The 16,828-nt window shown below is 46.4% G+C and overlaps 1 protein-coding gene across 5 annotated transcripts in view; it reads left to right on the top strand.

Moving 5' to 3' along the window:
- KIAA0100 (KIAA0100 ortholog) overlaps positions 1-16,828 on the top strand; it is a 32,282-nt gene that overhangs the window by 11,687 nt on the left and 3,767 nt on the right. For 4 of the 5 annotated variants that reach the window (XM_003912500.4, XM_031657435.1, XM_009189952.4 and 1 more), the window contains 15 exons: positions 44-246; positions 394-512; positions 633-853; positions 1,553-1,743; positions 1,874-1,973; positions 2,116-2,318; positions 5,274-5,568; positions 10,080-10,237; positions 10,507-10,713; positions 13,582-13,681; positions 13,910-14,092; positions 14,450-14,571; positions 15,077-15,232; positions 15,317-15,438; positions 16,105-16,285. In XM_003912500.4, the coding sequence (XP_003912549.1) occupies positions 44-246; positions 394-512; positions 633-853; positions 1,553-1,743; positions 1,874-1,973; positions 2,116-2,318; positions 5,274-5,568; positions 10,080-10,237; positions 10,507-10,713; positions 13,582-13,681; positions 13,910-14,092; positions 14,450-14,571; positions 15,077-15,232; positions 15,317-15,438; positions 16,105-16,285 (2,561 nt within the window). The remainder of the gene's footprint in view (positions 1-43; positions 247-393; positions 513-632; positions 854-1,552; positions 1,744-1,873; positions 1,974-2,115; positions 2,319-5,273; positions 5,569-10,079; positions 10,238-10,506; positions 10,714-13,581; positions 13,682-13,909; positions 14,093-14,449; positions 14,572-15,076; positions 15,233-15,316; positions 15,439-16,104; positions 16,286-16,828) is intronic. The other variant, XM_009189951.3, reaches the window with a different exon arrangement.

The raw sequence follows: 16,828 nt of genomic DNA, 5'->3' as shown, positions 1-16,828 counted from the left end.
GTAATGTTGTGAACAAGTTATAGCCTTTGTTCCTCTACCCCAGCGGAAATATTCCAGTACACAGTGGTATGGGGCCCATGCTGGGATCCAGCCTGGACACTGATTGGCCAGTGTGTGGACCTCTTGACCAAGCCCTCAGCTGACCCCAGCCCACCTTTGCCCTGGTGGGACAAGAGCCGTCTTTTGTTCCATGGAGACTGGCACATGGACATTGAACAGGCGAACCTGCACCAGCTGGCCACTGAGGTAAGGGGTGTCTTGATACTTTTTTCCTATCAGGGTAATATGGTTGAGGCCTGTATAGCACATGTGGGAAGAGAGAAAGGTGCTGATATGGGAGATGAGGATGGTTTTCTTACCTATATCTCACCAAGTTCTTGGGGGTGATCATAGGATCCATACAACACAACTGAAAATATGCACTGGGAGTGGAGCCACCTGTCTTTTCATTGGAAACCTGGTCAGTTTGTGTTCAAGGGTGACTTGGATATCAACGTGAGAACAGCCTCTAAGTGAGTGGAGTGAAGGGAGGGTCCTCCATGGGGTGAGGGACTAAGGTTGGAGGGAGGGGGAAGAGCCAAGGGGAAGTGAGTGACCAGGGCACTGAGGGCTGGGGCTCCGTTGTGAGGCAGGTATGACGACTGCTGCTTCCTTCACCTGCCTGACCTCTGCATGACACTGGACCTGCAGTGGCTGTGCCATGGGAACCCCCATGATCACCATAGTGTCACTCTGCGGGCCCCAGAGTTCCTGCCTGAGGTGCCCTTGGGCCAGCTTCATGACTCCTACCGGGCCTTTCGCTCGGAGAACCTCAATCTCTCCATCAAGATGGATCTGACTCGGCACAGTGGAAGTGAGGCTTGGGCCTGGGGTGGTGGGGAGGAAGGGCTGGGAGGGCAGGCATGGACACTGGGGACTTTAGCTTGACCCTCTGGGTAGGGGAGGGGAGAAGGGCAAGAGAGAATCTAGGTTAGGACCTTTTTTTTTTTTTTTTTTTTGCGGGGAAAGTGTTGGTGTCTTAGACCTTTTTGGCTGCTATAATAATAATACCACAAGTTTGGTAGCTTATAAACAACAAACATTTATCTCTCACAGTTCTGTAGGCTTGAAAGTCCAAGATCAAAGAACTGACAAATTCAGTGTCAGTGAGGGCCCATTCCTCATAGATGGTGCCTTTTTGCTGTGTCCTAATATGGTGGAAGGAGTCAGTGAGCTCCCTTGGACCACTTTTAAAAGGGCACTAATCCTATTCACGAAGGCTCCACCCTCATGATCTAGTGACCTCCCAGAGGCCCACCTCTTAACATCATCACCTTAGGGGTTAGTATTTTAACATGAATTTTGGGGAGATGCAAACTTTAGACTATAGCAGTAGGGGAAAGCAGAGAGCTTAGATCCTTGAAAGAAGAGGGAGTGGGGGATGCTGAATGTGAGGCTAGTTGCTGTTTGGATTTTGGATTTTTAAACCTCTACAACCTGCAGCAAGGGAAGGATTTAGCTTTACCTCTGTGTTTCATCCGTAACTAGGAAATGTCTGTCCTTCCCTTTGCAGCAATATCCCAACCCCGAATTCTGCTATATAGTAGTACCCTGCGCTGGATGCAGAACTTCTGGGCAACTTGGACTAGTGTCACAAGGCCTATCTGCAGGGGAAAGCTCTTCAATAACCTGAAACCCAGCAAGAAGAAACTTGGTCAGCACTACAAGCAACTTTCCTATACAGCCCTCTTTCCCCAGCTGCAGGTAAGGCACTGATGTCCCTGCTGACATCTTCACTTTATTTTGCTTCTAGTTTTCTTGTTTCTCATACTGAGTCCCTTAATCATCCCTCTCATGCCATTCTTTGTTCAGTGTTATGCTCTCTTGTTGCCAGGTACATTATTGGGCCTCATTTGCCCAGCAACGGGGCATCCAGATTGAGTGCAGTCAGGGCCATGTGTTTACTCGAGGGACTCAGCGGCTTATACCTCAAGGTAAAATCAAAGAGTCCTTTCATTTCTCCTATCCTGTTCCTTGGTGTTTTTCCCTTTCTCAGTTCCATTCCCCTCCTCCATCTCTGTCTTACACTATCCTCTGAACTGGTCAGCATGGTCTCTGTGTGCCTCTTTTTCTCAGCAGGCACAGTAATGCGGCGCCTTATCTCTGATTGGAGTGTTACCCAGATGGTGAGTGACCTAAGTCAGGTGACCGTTCACCTGATGGCCTCACCCACTGAAGAGAATGCTGATCACTGTCTTGATCCTTTGGTAACAAAGACCCACCTGCTGAGCTTATCCTCCCTCACCTACCAACGGCATAGCAATCGCACAGCTGAGGAGGTACTGCCTGACACAGTTTCTTTATTACCTTATTTATATTAGTAGGTATCTCAGCCTACTTGGACTGCCATAACAAAATACCAGAGACTGGGAGGCTTATATAACAAAAATTTATTTATCAGTTTTGGAGATTGGGAAGTCCAAGATTAGGGTGCCTGCATGGTTGGGTTCTGGTGAGGCCTGTCTTCTTGGCTTGCAGATGACTGCCTTGTCTCTGTCCTCACATGGCAGAGAGGGAGAGAGAGCACAAGTGTGCATGAGTGCTCTGGTTTCTCTTATTGTAAAAACACTAATTCTGTCATGAGTGCCCCACCCTCATGATCTCATGTCATTACCTCCCAAAGGCCCATCTCCAGATACCATTACATTGGGGGTTAGGACTGCAACATGTGAATTTGGGGGGAACACAATAAAGTCCATAGGAGTAGGTTGCAGGCGAAGTCCCTGGTAATGTTTCTCATTATATTCCAAGCATGTATGTCATTACTTTATGACACACTCACTTGGTTTAGCTGTATCAGCATCCCTCTTTTCGAAAATACCTTTTCTTTCTCTCCTAAAAATAGTATCTTACTCTTTAGGAAATAGAGTAAAATTTTTTCCTAACACTGAAAAAAAATTGGTACGGACTTTTCCCCCAATTAGGGAAGGATTTTAAGTTGAAATTCTCAAGTCATTTAAAATACAGTGGGGGAGGGCTGGGTGCGGTGTCTCATGTCTGTAATCCCAGCACTTTGGGAGGCCGAGGCGGATGGATCATTTGAAATCATGAGCTCGAGACCAACCTGACCAACATGGTGAAACCCCATCTCTACTAAAAAAAACCAAAAAAATTAGCTGGGGATGGTGGCGCATGCCTGTAGTCCCAGCTGCTCGGGAGGCTGAGGCAGGAGAATCTCTTGAAACTGGGAGGTGGAGGTTGCAGAGAGCCGAGGTCTCACCACTGCACTCCAAGCTGGGCGACAGAGCAAGATGCTGTCTCCAAAATACAAAAAACAAAACAAAACAAATAAAATACAGTGGGGGCTGGGCTCAGTGGCTCACATCTGTAATCCCAAAACTTTGGGAGGCTGAAGCAGGTGGATTGCTCAAGCTCAGGAGTTTGTGAGACCAGCCTGGGCAACATGTGGAAACCCTCTCTCTACCAAAAATACAAAAAATTATCTGGGTGTGGTGGCATGTGCCTGTGATCCCAGCTACTCGGGAGGCTGAGGTGGGAAGATGGCTGGAGTCTCGGAAATCGAGGCTGCAGTGAGCCGTGATCGTGCCACTGCACTCCAACCTGGGTGACAGAGTGAGACCCCATCTCAAAAATAAATAAATAGGCAAGGTATGTTGATGGCTCATGCCTGTAATCCCAGCACTCTGGGAGGCCAGGGTGGGTGGATCCCTTGAAGTCAAGAGTTCCAGACTAGCCTGGGCAACATGGTGAAACCCTTTCTCTACAAAAAATGCAAAAAAATTAGCTAGGCATGGTGGCGTGCACCTGTCATCCCAGCTACTCAGGAGGCTGAGGTGGGAGGATGGTTTGAGCCCAAGAGGCAGAGGCTGTGAGCCAGGATTGCACCATTGAGACTGGGTGCAGTGGCTCACACCTGTAATCCCTACACTTTGGGAGGCTGAGGCAGATGGATCACTCGAGGTCAGGAGTTTGAGACCAGACTGGCCAACATGGTGAAACCCTGTCTCTACTAAAAATACAAAAATTAGGCCAGGTGTAGTGGCTCACGCCTGTAATCCCATCACTTTGGGATGCCAAGGTGGGCGGATCATTTGAGGACAGGAGTTTGAGACCAGCTTGGCCAGTATGGTGAAACCCCATCTCTACTAAAAAATACAAAAATTTGCTGGGTGTGGCGGCGGTTGCCTGTAATCCCAGCTACTCGAGAGGCTGAGGCAGGAGAATCTCTTGAACCCGGAAAGTGGAGGTTGCAGCCAGCCAAGATCGTACCACTGCACTTCAGCCTGGGTGACAGAGTGAGACTCTATTTCAAAAAAAAATAAAAATAAATAAATAAACAAGCCAGGTGTGGTAGCACATACCTGTAATCCCAGGTGCTTGGAGACTGAAGCATGAGAATCGCTTGAACCCGGGAGGCGGAGGTTGCAGTTAGGCAAGATCATGCTGCTGCACTCCAGCATGGGTGATGGAGTGAGACTGTCTCAAAAAAAAAAAAAAAAAAAAAAATCACACCACTGCACTTCAGCCTGGGAGACAGAGCCAGATTCTGTCTCAAATAAATAAACATATTTTAAAAATAAAGTGGGGCCAGGCACAGTGGCTTGTACCCGTAGTTCCAGCTACTTGGGAGACTGAGGCAGGAAGACTGCTTGAAGCCAGGAGTTCAAGACCGGTCTGGGCAAAATAGACTTCCATTTCTCAAAAAAGAATTGTAGAGGAACTCTAAAAACATTTTTTAATAACAAACAAAATACAGGTATAGTTCAAATGTAATATAATACATAAGCCAAGACCACTTAGTTTTTCTTTCTCCAGGGTCTGTCTCCTCACCTTGCCCAGCAAATTTTTCTTTTTTCTTTCTTTTTTTTTTTTTTTTTTTGAAACCGTGTTTCTCGTTGTCACCCGGATAGGCGTGCAGTGGCGTGATCTTGGCTCACTGCAACCTCTGCCTCCTAGGTTCAAGTGATTCTCCTGCCTCAGCCTCCTGAGTAGCAGGGTTTACAGGTGCCAGCCACCACGTCCAGCTAATTTTTTGTATTTTTAGTAGAGATGAGGTTTCACCAGATTGACTAGGCTGGTCTCAAACTCCTGATCTCATGATTTGCCTGCTTCGGCCTCCCAAAGTGCTGGGATTACGGGCATGAGCCACTGCACCTGGCCAACAGGTTTCTTATTCAACAAACTTTTCTCTTATCACTGCCCTTGTGGAACAGCAGCATTGGGGGCAATTTCCACGCTACCTGAAGCCTTGAAGTCCTTTTCCTGTTTCGTAGGAGCTCTCTACTCGTGATGGGGATCCTACCTTTCATACACATCAGCTGCACTTAGTAGATTTACGGATTTCCTGGACAACTACTAATCGAGACATTGCCTTTGGGTTATATGATGGCTACAAAAAGGCAGCTGTACTCAAACGTAATCTCTCTACGGAGGCCCTGAAGGGGTTAAAGATTGATCCACAGATGCCAGCCAAAAAGCCAAAGCGGGGGGTCCCAAGTAGTGCCTCAGCCCCACCTCGTGCTAACACTCCCAGCTTCAGTGGACGGCCTGATAAGGGGTCATCAGGAGGTAAGCTTGGGGAGATGAGACTTTATGGGTTTGGGTTTAGAACATGGATATGGGCTTGGACAAGAGTTTGAAAAGGACTGAGTCATGGCTGCTTCCATCTATGTGCAAAAGTGAAACTATCATTTTTCCTTCTGAGGCCACCTAAGTCTTATGTATTAAGTAACAGTGATGTTGGGGCATTAAATGGTCTGGTCCCGTGGCCAGAAGAGAATCAGAAGGGGAGTGATGGAGCCAAAACAAGATGAGTAAGGGAAAGAAACAAAGTGATAAATGTCACAAGAGAGAAATAAAAGAAAATGGGAGTTAGCCGGGTGCAGTGGCTCACCCCTGTAATCCCAGCACTTTGGGAGGCTGGGGTGGGTGGGTCACTTGAGGTCAGGAGTTCAAGACCAGCCTGGCCAACATGGCAAAACCCCATCTTTAGTAAAATTAATACAAAAAAAATTAGGCAGGGTGGCATGTACCTGTAATCCCAGCTACTTGGGAGGCTAAGGCACGAGAATCGCTTGAACCCAGGAAGTGGAGGTGACAGAGCAGGAGTGCATCTCAAAAAAAAAAAGAATATGGGGCCGGGCGTGGTGGCTCATGCCTGTAATCCCAGCACTTTGGGAGACCGAGGTGGGCGGATCACGAGGTCAGGAGATCGAGACCATCCTGGCTAACACGGTGAAACCCCATCTCTACTAAAAATACAAAAAAATTAGCCGGGTATGGTGGCGGGCGCCTGTAGTCCCAGCTACTTGGGAGGCTGAGGCAGGAGAATGGCGTGAACCCAGGAGGCGGAGCTGACGGTGAGCCGAGATCGCACCACTGCACTCCAGCCGGGGTGACAGAGTGAGACTCTATCTCAAAAAAAAAAAAAATGGAGTTACTGCTGACAGGAGTGAAGGGGGGAATACCATCAGGGGAGAGTTGATTGAGGAAGTAGCATTTGAGCCAGGCCCTGAAAGCTTAATATGGTTTGAACATATAGAAATGGGATGGAAGGGCAATCAAGGCGGAGGGAATAACCTGAGTAGGAGTGGAGTTTGAAAGCTTAGTGTGTTCAAAGGAGAATCTTGAGTGGGAAAACCCCAAGCTCAAAAGTGTTTTTTCTGTTCTCTCACTCAGAAACAATTGACACAGAAGACTTCTGTGACCAAATGTGTGGGAATTTTTCCCCAACCAATAAGCAAGCAATTAATTCTGCAGCGGACACCAGTTGGGTGTCCTTTAATTCAGTTCAATTCTGACACTATCTACCTGGGGACAGCATCAGATGCCAAAGGTTGACGAGTCAGTCTCTAAGCCCCCCGCCCCTTCCTTCATATGCCAGTCACAGGCTCCAGGTTGCTTTTTTTTTTTTTGAGACAGAGTCTCGCTCTGTCGCCCAGGCTGGAGTACAGTGGCCGGATCTCAGCTCACTGCAAGCTCCGCCTCCCGGGTTTATGCCATTCTCCTGCCTCAGCCTCCCGAGTAGCTAGGACTACAGGCGCCTGCCACCTCGCCCGGCTAGTTTTTTATATTTTTTAGTAGAGACGGGGTTTCACCGTGTTAGCCAGGATGGTCTTGATCTCCTGACCTCGTGATCCGCCCGTCTCGGCCTCCTAAAGTGCTGGGATTACAGGCTTGAGCTACCGCACCCGGCCCGGCTCCAGGTTGCTTTATTTGTGCTTCTCACCACCTGGCTATAAACGGGTTCCCACGACCCCCTCCTTGGGTTCAATTAATTTGCTAGAGCAGCTCACAGGACTGAAGGAAACCTGTTTACTGGTTTATTATAAAGGGTATTACAAAGGATACAGATGAAGGGATGCATAATGCGAAGTATGGGAAGTGGCGGGAAGCTTCTATGCCCTCCCCAGGCAGGCACGCTACGCCCCAGGAACCTGTTCAGCTATCCAGAAGCTCTCCAAATCCTATCCTTTTGGGTTTTTAATGGAGACTTCATTATGTAGGCATGATTGATTAAACCACTGGCCATTGGTGATTAACTTAGCCTTCAGCCCCTCTCTTCCCAGGAAGTGTGTGTGTGATGGGGGTGGGGCTGAAAGTTATAACACTTTAATCCTGCCTGAGTCTTTCCAGTGACCAGCCACCATCCTGAAGCTACTTAGGGGCTGCCAGCAACCAGTCAACTCAGCATACAAGAAGACATCACTTTGGAGGCACTAATGATTTTAGATTTTGTATGCCAGGAAACAGGGAGGACCAAATATATATTTCACAGTATCACAGAGAGTAAACAGTCCCTTTTAGTTGACAGAAAGAGTGAGAGAAAGGACTAGAAAGGAAAGCTGGGGTAGATCACCAAAGACCTTTCATATAGGGCTAAGGAGTTTTTGGTCCTTGTACAGTAGGCAGTGGTGAACTACTGAATGTTTTTGAGTATGGGTATGTCATCGTTTTATGAAGACAGATCTGGCAGTAGTGTGTAGGAGGATTGGAGAGGAAGAAACGAGGTGGGGAGACAAATTAGGAAACTATTATGGTGTCTCAATAAGCAGCATTGAGGGCTGGGGCCAGGCACAGTGGCTCACACCTGTAATCCCAGCACTTTGGGAGGCTAAGGGGTGGATCACTTGAGGTCAGGAGTTGGAGACCAGCCTGGCCAACATGGTGAAACCCTGTCTCTAGTAAAAATATAAAAATTAGCCAGGCGTGGTGGTGCGTGCCTATAATCCCAGCTACTCGGGAGGCTGAGATGGTAGAATTGCTTGAACCCGGGGGCAGAGGTTGCGGTGAGCCAAGATTGCGCCATTGCACTCCAGCCTGGGCAATAAGAGTGAAACTCCATCTCAAGAAAAAAACAAAACAAACAAACAAAAAAAACCATTGAGGGCTAGAACTAGGTAGAGGCAGTGGGAATGGAGATAAGATGGATGGAAACATTATTGTGCATATGGGAGAACTGGCCACTGGTTGGAAGGAGGAGTGAAAGGGAGAAAATTATAACAACTTGATTTTGAGCCCAATGACTGGCATGATGGATCAGAAATAGAGCCTGGGACTAAACAGGTTTGGGGAGGTGTAGGGTTGTTAAGTTCAGATTTGGGCATGCTGAATTTGTGTCACTAGTAGGCTATCAATATAATGTCTAACAAACAGCTGGAAATTAGGGTCTAAACGCTTAGGGCTATAAAGAGAGATATTTCGGAATTTCAGCATAGAGCTAAGAGTTAATGCCAAGAATATTATAATAGTTGCTTACTGTGTGGTAGGTACTCTGCGAAATATTTTTATGTATTATGCCATTAAATTTTCTTTTTTCTTTTTTTTTTTTTTTTTTGAAACGGAGTCTTGCTCTGTCCCCAGACTGGAGTGCAGTGGCGCAATCTCAGCTCACTGCAATCTCCACCTCCTAGATTCACACTCTTGTCCTACCTCAGCCTCCCGAGTAGCTGGGATTACAGGTGTGCGCCACCACACCTGGCTAATTTTTGTATTTTTAGTAGAGACGGAGTTTCACCATGTTGGCCAGGATGGTCTCAATATCCTGACCTTGTGATCTACCCACTTCAGCCTCCCAAAGTGCTGGGATTACAGGCGTGAGCCACCGCGCCTGGCCCCATTAAACTTTCATAGCAATCTTATGAGAGAGTTACTCTTTTACAAATAAGGAAATTGCCACGCAGAGAGGCAGACTGCCCAAGGTCACAATACAGGCAGACTAGTTTGATTCTGGAGACTGTGCTCTTAACCATACACTCTGTTAGACAAACCCGTTAAGAGAAAGAATAGGAAAGAGAAGGGAACATGCCAAGGATGGATCTGAGGAGCTTAGACCTCGGAGAAGGAAGAGGGCCTGGAGACATAATCAGGGGAAGCAGCAGACCTAGGAGAATATAATAACATTGATGGCAAGAGAGTGGTTTCAAGTGGAAAAGAGTGGTCAAATAGTGTGTAAAATAATACGAAATGAGAAAAGGAATAAAATGGGGGTAAGGGAGAGATCATAGAGTAATACCTAAGAGAAAAAAGTGTTAGCTAGCATTTCTCAGTTTCTGTTGGGAATCTGTACTTTTAGTAAAATTGAAGGGAGGCTGGGCGAGGTGGCTCACGCCTGTAATCCCAGCACTTTGGGAGGCCGAGGTGGGTGGATCACCTGAGGTCAGGAGTTCGAGACAAGCCTGGCCAACATGGCGAAACCAGTCTCTACTAAAAAAACACAAAATTAGCAGGTATGGTGGCACGCACTTGTAGTCCCAGCTACTCGGGAGGCTGAGGCAGGAGAATCGCTTGAACCAGGAGCTGAAGGTTGCCGTGAGCCAAGATCAGGCCACTGCACTCCAGCCTGGGTGACAGAGCAAGACTCTGTCTCAAAAAAAAAAAAAAAAAGGGAAAATGAAATAACCCTTGTTTTGCCTTCATGGGTCAAGGGATGGGCTGGGCTAGAGTTCTAGGTTTGGGAGGATGTATTCTAAGCCCTTATCTAGCCGGATAAATTGAGGGAAGATCCGTTTGGCTCTGGAAAGGGAAAAGTCTTTCCCTTTGAGACTGTGACCTTTCCCTGCTTCCTATTTCTCTGCCAGGTGCTTACATGTTGCAGAAACTAATTGAAGAGACAGACAGGTTTGTAGTGTTCACAGAAGAGGAATCAGGCATGAGTGACCAGTTGTGTGGCATTGCTGCCTGCCAGACGGATGACATATACAACCGAAACTGCCTTATTGAACTGGTCAACTGTCAGGTACCTTCTCTTTACAAGTTACCTCAACATCAGGCTAGATCATGATCATATTGTTCACCTTCCCCCACCTCTAAGTATGAATGGGTAAATAGAGCTCCAAAAAATTTGTCCTTCTCATAGGTATCATAGATAATCACTTCTATGTCCAGACGCCAGTAAAATTTCCTCAGTAAGCCAGAATTAGATCTAGCTGCAGTGGTTGATACAATGTGCTCACTAATCTTCTCATCTTCCTTGGTAGCTTAACTCTGCTTCTATCTCTGGCATAGATGGTTCTTCGTGGAGCAGAGACAGAAGGCTGTGTCATTGTGTCAGCTGCCAAAGCCCAACTGCTGCAGTGCCAGCACCATCCAGCCTGGTATGGTGATACATTGAAGCAAAAGACATCCTGGACTTGCCTCTTGGATGGCATGCAGTACTTTGCCACCACTGAGAGCAGCCCCACGGAGCAGGATGGCCGACAGCTCTGGTTAGAGGTTAGTGAGTGGATTTGTGAAGGCCCATTATATTCCTGGTTTTCCATAGAGTTTCTAATGGCTGGAATATTCTTGACAGTAACCTACTGTTACTAGCTTAGCAGAATAATGAGGCTGATAACACCTTGAATGTGGGCTGTCTCTGGTCTGGAAGCGTATAGTACTGTTTTTTTTTTTTTCCTCATGGTGTTCTATTTCATTGCAAAAGAAATTCTCATTTCCCAGAACTAGTATAAAATGGACTGGAACTTTTTTACTCTTTAAGATTGCTGATCCCTATTAATGTTCACACTAATCAGCAGGCAGCCAAGAAAACAGGCAGTGACTCAGAATTTTCGATAAGTTCACTATCTGCCCATTCTCTGTCCTCTCATGAAAATGACTGATTGGTTATTTCAGCAAGGCAGTGAGGTTGAATGAAAGACTGTCTAGGAGTCAGGTTATGTGAGTTCTAATGATAGCTTTCCCATGATAGTAGCCATGAGCTCTTGGACAAGTCACCTTTAATTGTGAAATGGAATTGATACTTCACCCTCACAAGATTGTTGAAAGGATCCCATAATAAGGTGCTTTGAAAATATAAATCTTGGCCGGGCGCGGTGGCTCAAGCCTGTAATCCCAGCACTTTGGGAGGCCGAGACGGGCGGATCACGAGGTCAGGAGATCGAGACCATCCTGGCTAACACGGTGAAACCCCGTCTCTACTAAAAATACAAGAAAATTAGCCGGGCGAGGTGGCGGGCGCCTGTAGTCCCAGCTACTCAGGAGGCTGAGGCAGGAGAATGGCGTGAACCTGGGTGGGGTGGAGCTTGCAGTGAGCCGAGATCGCGCCACTGCACTCCAGCCTGGGGCACAGAGCAAGACTCCGTCTCAAAAAAAAAAAGAAAATATAAATCTTTATTCAGGTGGAAAGTACTCTTTTTTTTTAAAAAAGTCAGTATGTATGGGGAGGTCTTAAGTGTGTGGCAAGATAATGTGGTTTTGTTTGTTTTTTGAGACAGAGTCTTGCTCTGTAGCCCAGGCTGGAGTGCAGTGGCATGAACTCGGCTCACTGCAACCTCTGCCTCCCGGGTTCAAGCCATTTTCCTGCCTCAGCCTCCTGAGTAGCTGGGATTACAGGCGCGCCCCACCATGACCGCTTAATTTTTGTATCTTTAGTAGAGACGGGGTTTCACCATGTTGGCCAGGCTGGTCTTGAGCTCCTGACCTCTTGATCTGCCCGCCTCGGCCTCCCAAAGTGTTGGGATTACAGGCTTATGCCCCACCCAGCCAAGATAATGTTTTTGTTAGATGGTGAGATTGTGAGCAGTTGGCAGAAATAAGGGAAGGAGCCTGTCTTTGCATTGCATGGTTGTTAATTTGCTTTTCAGCTTCTTGGTAAAACTGAACCAGATTATATTTTACCCTGTAACTTCTAATAATATCATCAGAATTATTGGAGAGTCTATTGGTTATGAGATATGCCTAGTCAATATTGTGCATTATTACTTAACAGGTGTTAAGTGCCCACATTGTCTTGGGCATGGTACACCCCCAAATGAGTTACAGGATCTAGCTGTATCTGATAAGGACCACAGTGATAAATCCATTTGCAATTCTTAGTGGGGATAAAAGGGTCCCTCTTCTCACCTCCCTGGCTGATGCTTCTTATATCAAGGACCTTAGGGCTTAGTCCAGGCAACCTCAAGTGTAATAAGAGGTAATGAGCATTTAGATCAGATGTCAGGCTGGGCGCAGTGGCTCATGCCTATAATGCCAGCACTTTGGGAGGCCGAGGCAAGTGGATCACGAGGTTAGGAGTTCAAGACTACCCTGGCCAAGATGGTGAAACCCCGTCTCTACTAAAAATACAAAAATTAGCCGGGCGTGGTGGTGGGCGCCTGTAATTCCAGCTACTCGGGAGGCTGAGGCAGAGAATTGCTTGAACCCAAGAGGTGGAGGTTGCAGTGAGCTGATATCGCACCACTGCACTCCAGCCTGGGCAACAGAGCAAGACTCCGTCTCAAAAAAAATAAAAATAAAAAGATCAGATGTCAAGCCAAGTAAGGGACTGGTTGTTGGTAGTACGAGAAGTCATGCTGATATATAAGAGCTGTGGTTCATTCAAGCAAGCAGTGCTCTTTATCAGTAGTCTTAGGAGGTAAGCACAGGTGTTAACTACCCATGCAGAAGTAGAATGGATGAGCTGTTGGATCTTTCTGGCATTTTCTGCACCTCTGCTGCTTTTAGGCATGCCTTCTTTTGCATGTGAACTCTTGCCCCCTGCCCCCCACCCCCCTCAGGCTGTGATACTAGCGTTAGAGTGGAACGTCTTTGGTTTAGGTACGAGGGACTTTGGCCTTTCCTATATTTTTTTGAGGCTTGACAGATCCACCATCTGCTGTGGTCTTCCCATCTCACTCATTCTGTTATTCACTCTGACTTCAGCTTGGCAGAGTGAATAAAAATAATTCAGTTCCCTTCCCCCATGGCAACATTGTCAGAGTGGTTATCTATCTGAAGATAGAAAACAACAAGAACACAAATGGAACAAATAACAAAATGGGTGGGAAAGTAATTTTTTTTTAATGAGATATTTTGCCCAAGACATGATTAGATTTGAACCTTGCTCATTGTTTTTCTGGCTCGAGACCTGCGGGCCTGGCAAAGTGTGCATGTAATGCAGTTGGGTTGGAGAATTTGGGTGAACTGGGGCAAGAGAATGAGACAAGTACGTCCTCTATCCTGGGAGATGGTTCAAGCTATTCCATGCAGTGGAGGTCTAGATAGTAAGTGTAACTACTTGAAATATGGAGATCTGTCACCCAGTTGTCCAGGACAAGCCACTGTTTCCCCAGGAGCTAAAGTTGCCTGTATCTCTGTCTTCAGGTGAAGAATATCGAGGAGCACCGGCAGCGTAGTTTGGACTCTGTGCAGGAGCTGATGGAGAGTGGGCAGGCAGTGGGCGGCATGGTTACCACAACCACAGGTCAGCCCTCCCCCTCCTCTGCATCAAATAATTAGGAACAGATGTGCATCCCAAAGGGACCTTATTTCCCTTCCTATTCTTAACGTCAATGTATGCAGTAGTAGGACCATTTTGTGCTAGGCTAGGTTGAAAGCGGTGTTTCTGGAGTTTCCGAGACATAGCTGGGAGGCTCTCACATTACCTTTATTGAGAATGTCTTTTTCTTATCTCTTTCCCACCTCTTCCCAGATTGGAACCAGCCAGCTGAAGCACAACAAGCCCAGCAAGTCCAGCGGATCATTTCGCGTTGCAGCTGCCGAATGTACTATATTAGTTACAGCCATGACATTGATCCTGAACTAGCAACTCAGATTAAGCCACCTGAAGTTCTTGAGAACCAGGAAAAGGAAGATCTCCTAAAGAAGCAGGAAGGTATTCAGGGCTTGAAAGGCTTTTAGGAGAGGACTAGGGAAATTGGTAAAGTAGTTATTTCCTTGGTGATTCTGAGACAGTAGAGTTATTAAAAGTCCACTGTGCACTGGCATTAATGTTTCACTTTGCTCTGTTTTTTGTAAGTTCTGCTATGAGAAAATAACCTCTATTCTTAGAGGGAGCTGGGAAGAATGGGCATTCTTTATGATTCTGAAATAAACATGTTTCTACCCATGAGCACCTCTCACCCTTTCTGTGGGGTTGACTAGTAGGGTGGTTCCAAATGTGGGTAAAGAGATGGAGTAGATATTTAGGTAGAAACTTGAGCCTTTTATTTAGCTGCTAACAATTATCTAGGGGCTGTGGATACCTTCACCCTTATCCACCATGAGCTGGAAATTTCCACCAACCCAGCTCAGTATGCCATGATCCTGGACATTGTCAACAACTTGCTGCTCCACGTAGAACCTAAGCGGAAGGTGAGCATCGGCCCTTGTAGAATCCTGGTTAGCCTCACAGGAACACCCAGACTTTGTGCTTTATTTGGGCTTCTGTAAGAAAAGCCATGCTTCACACTGAAAAAGGGCCTTGTGGTTGATACATTCTCTTAGTCAGCAGTGACCATTGAAATTCCACTTATTTAGGAAAGGCCTGAATGTCTCTCAGACTGTAGGGCTTGTTTGCCTGATTGTTTTCTCCTAGTTATTTCTCTACTCAGTCACCTGGACACCTAAAAACATTTACTATTCCCTGCTTCCACCTCCATCCCCATCCTGTTGGGCCTGACTTATTGTGAAATCCACATTGCCAAATTTTCTGCATTGACCTACTACTGTTGCTATTAACAGTGACAGATAAAGGTTAGCTTTCTAGAAGAGACCCCCCCATTTCTTTCTCCTTTCTCTATTTCACTTTACTACAAGACTTTTACTACAAGACTTGTCTACTTAAAAATTGTATTCATTTCCCTTTCCATTCCTTCAGGAGCATAGTGAGAAGAAGCAACGGGTCAGGTTCCAGCTTGAGATCTCTAGCAATCCAGAGGAGCAACGCAGCAGCATACTGCATTTGCAGGAGGCTGTGCGGCAGCATGTGGCCCAAATACGACAGCTTGAGAAGCAGATGTATTCTATCATGAAGGTAGTCACTGCAGATAGATAGTTCGTGGACCAGGAAGTCTCCTAGAACAAGGGTTATCTCTCAGTTTCTATCCTGGTTCCCTAGTCTTTGCAGGATGACAGTAAGAATGAGAATCTGCTTGACCTGAACCAGAAGCTTCAGTTGCAGTTAAACCAGGAGAAGGCCAACCTGCAGCTGGAAAGTGAAGAACTGAATATCCTCATCAGGTGCCCCAGCATTCTTTCCTTGCCCTTTTCCAGTGCCCCAGCTACAGGCAGTTCTCTTTCTTGAGGTCTAGTGTGCATTATCAAAGGCTGATGTAGGAGTAGGTTCAGGCAGCTCTTCCTGAATAAGAAAATGGGTAGTTGGGAAGGATCACTTTTCTTTTTTTTTTTAGAGACAAGGTGGTCTCACTACGTTGACCAGGCTGGTCTGGAACTCCTGGGCTCAAGCAGTCCTTCTGTCTTGGCCTCCCAAAGTGCTGGGATTACAGGCGTGAGCTGGGATTACCACACCCAGCTGAAAGATCACTGTGGTCGCCTTGATACTATGCGTCTGAACTGAAAAGATCTTTTTTTTTTTTAATGAACCTGACATAGATATATGAAAATATCTTGAAGTTGATCAGCATACAATTGCAGATAAAATCGTAGGAATTATTAGTGGGAAGACACTACTTTATCAAGAAGCTATAGAGCTGAAAGTTGGGATTTGTGCTTCTATGACCTAGAATGTCAGCAGCAATAAATTCAGTAAAAAAAATTTAGGGACTGGCTAACCCAGAATAGGTTAATTTCTGAGTTTACCTCCTGCATCATTCTAGAGCATTCTATCCCACCCCCTACCCATGTGCTATTTCCCTTACTGGCTTTGGCTCCCCTGTCCACTTATAGGTGTTTTAAGGATTTCCAACTGCAGCGGGCTAACAAGATGGAGCTGCGAAAGCAGCAAGAAGATGTGAGTGTGGTCCGTCGCACTGAGTTTTACTTTGCTCAGGCACGGTGGCGCCTGACAGAGGAAGATGGACAGCTGGGAATTGCTGAATTAGAACTGCAGAGGTTCCTCTACAGCAAGGTATCTGGGGTATATGGTCACACAAAGGCAGCTGTATTGAGAAACATTGACCTAGCTTAGGAGTCTAACTCATAAAAGAGAAATAAAAAGGGGCTAATTATTATATGATTATTAATGATAGTATGATTGGAAACATGAGCAGAGCTTCCTTTGACACATCTGTTTATAATGAATGATACACATACAGCTCTGATGCCATAGGGGAAAGTAACAATGAACAAATAAAATGTTTTTCAAAAAAATGATACAGGCCATGTGTGGTGGTTCATGCCTGTAATCCCATAACTCTGGGAGGCTGAGGTGGGAGGATTGCTTGAAGTCAAGAGTTCAACAAAAATTTTAAAAATTAGCTGGGCATCGTGGTGCATACCTGTGGTCCCAGCTACTTGGTAGGCTGAGGCAGGAGGATTGCTTGAGCCCTGGAGTTCGAGCCTGCAGTGAGCTGTGATCACACCACTGCACTCCAGCCTGGGCAACAGAGTGAGACCCTGTCTCTGAAAAAGAAAATAAATAATTAAAAACATATATGATAGGCCGGGCATG

This window comes from Papio anubis, chromosome 17 (assembly GCF_008728515.1).
Source record: "Papio anubis isolate 15944 chromosome 17, Panubis1.0, whole genome shotgun sequence".
NCBI lineage: Eukaryota > Metazoa > Chordata > Mammalia > Primates > Cercopithecidae > Papio > Papio anubis.
This window is presented reverse-complemented; position numbering and strand designations above follow the sequence as displayed.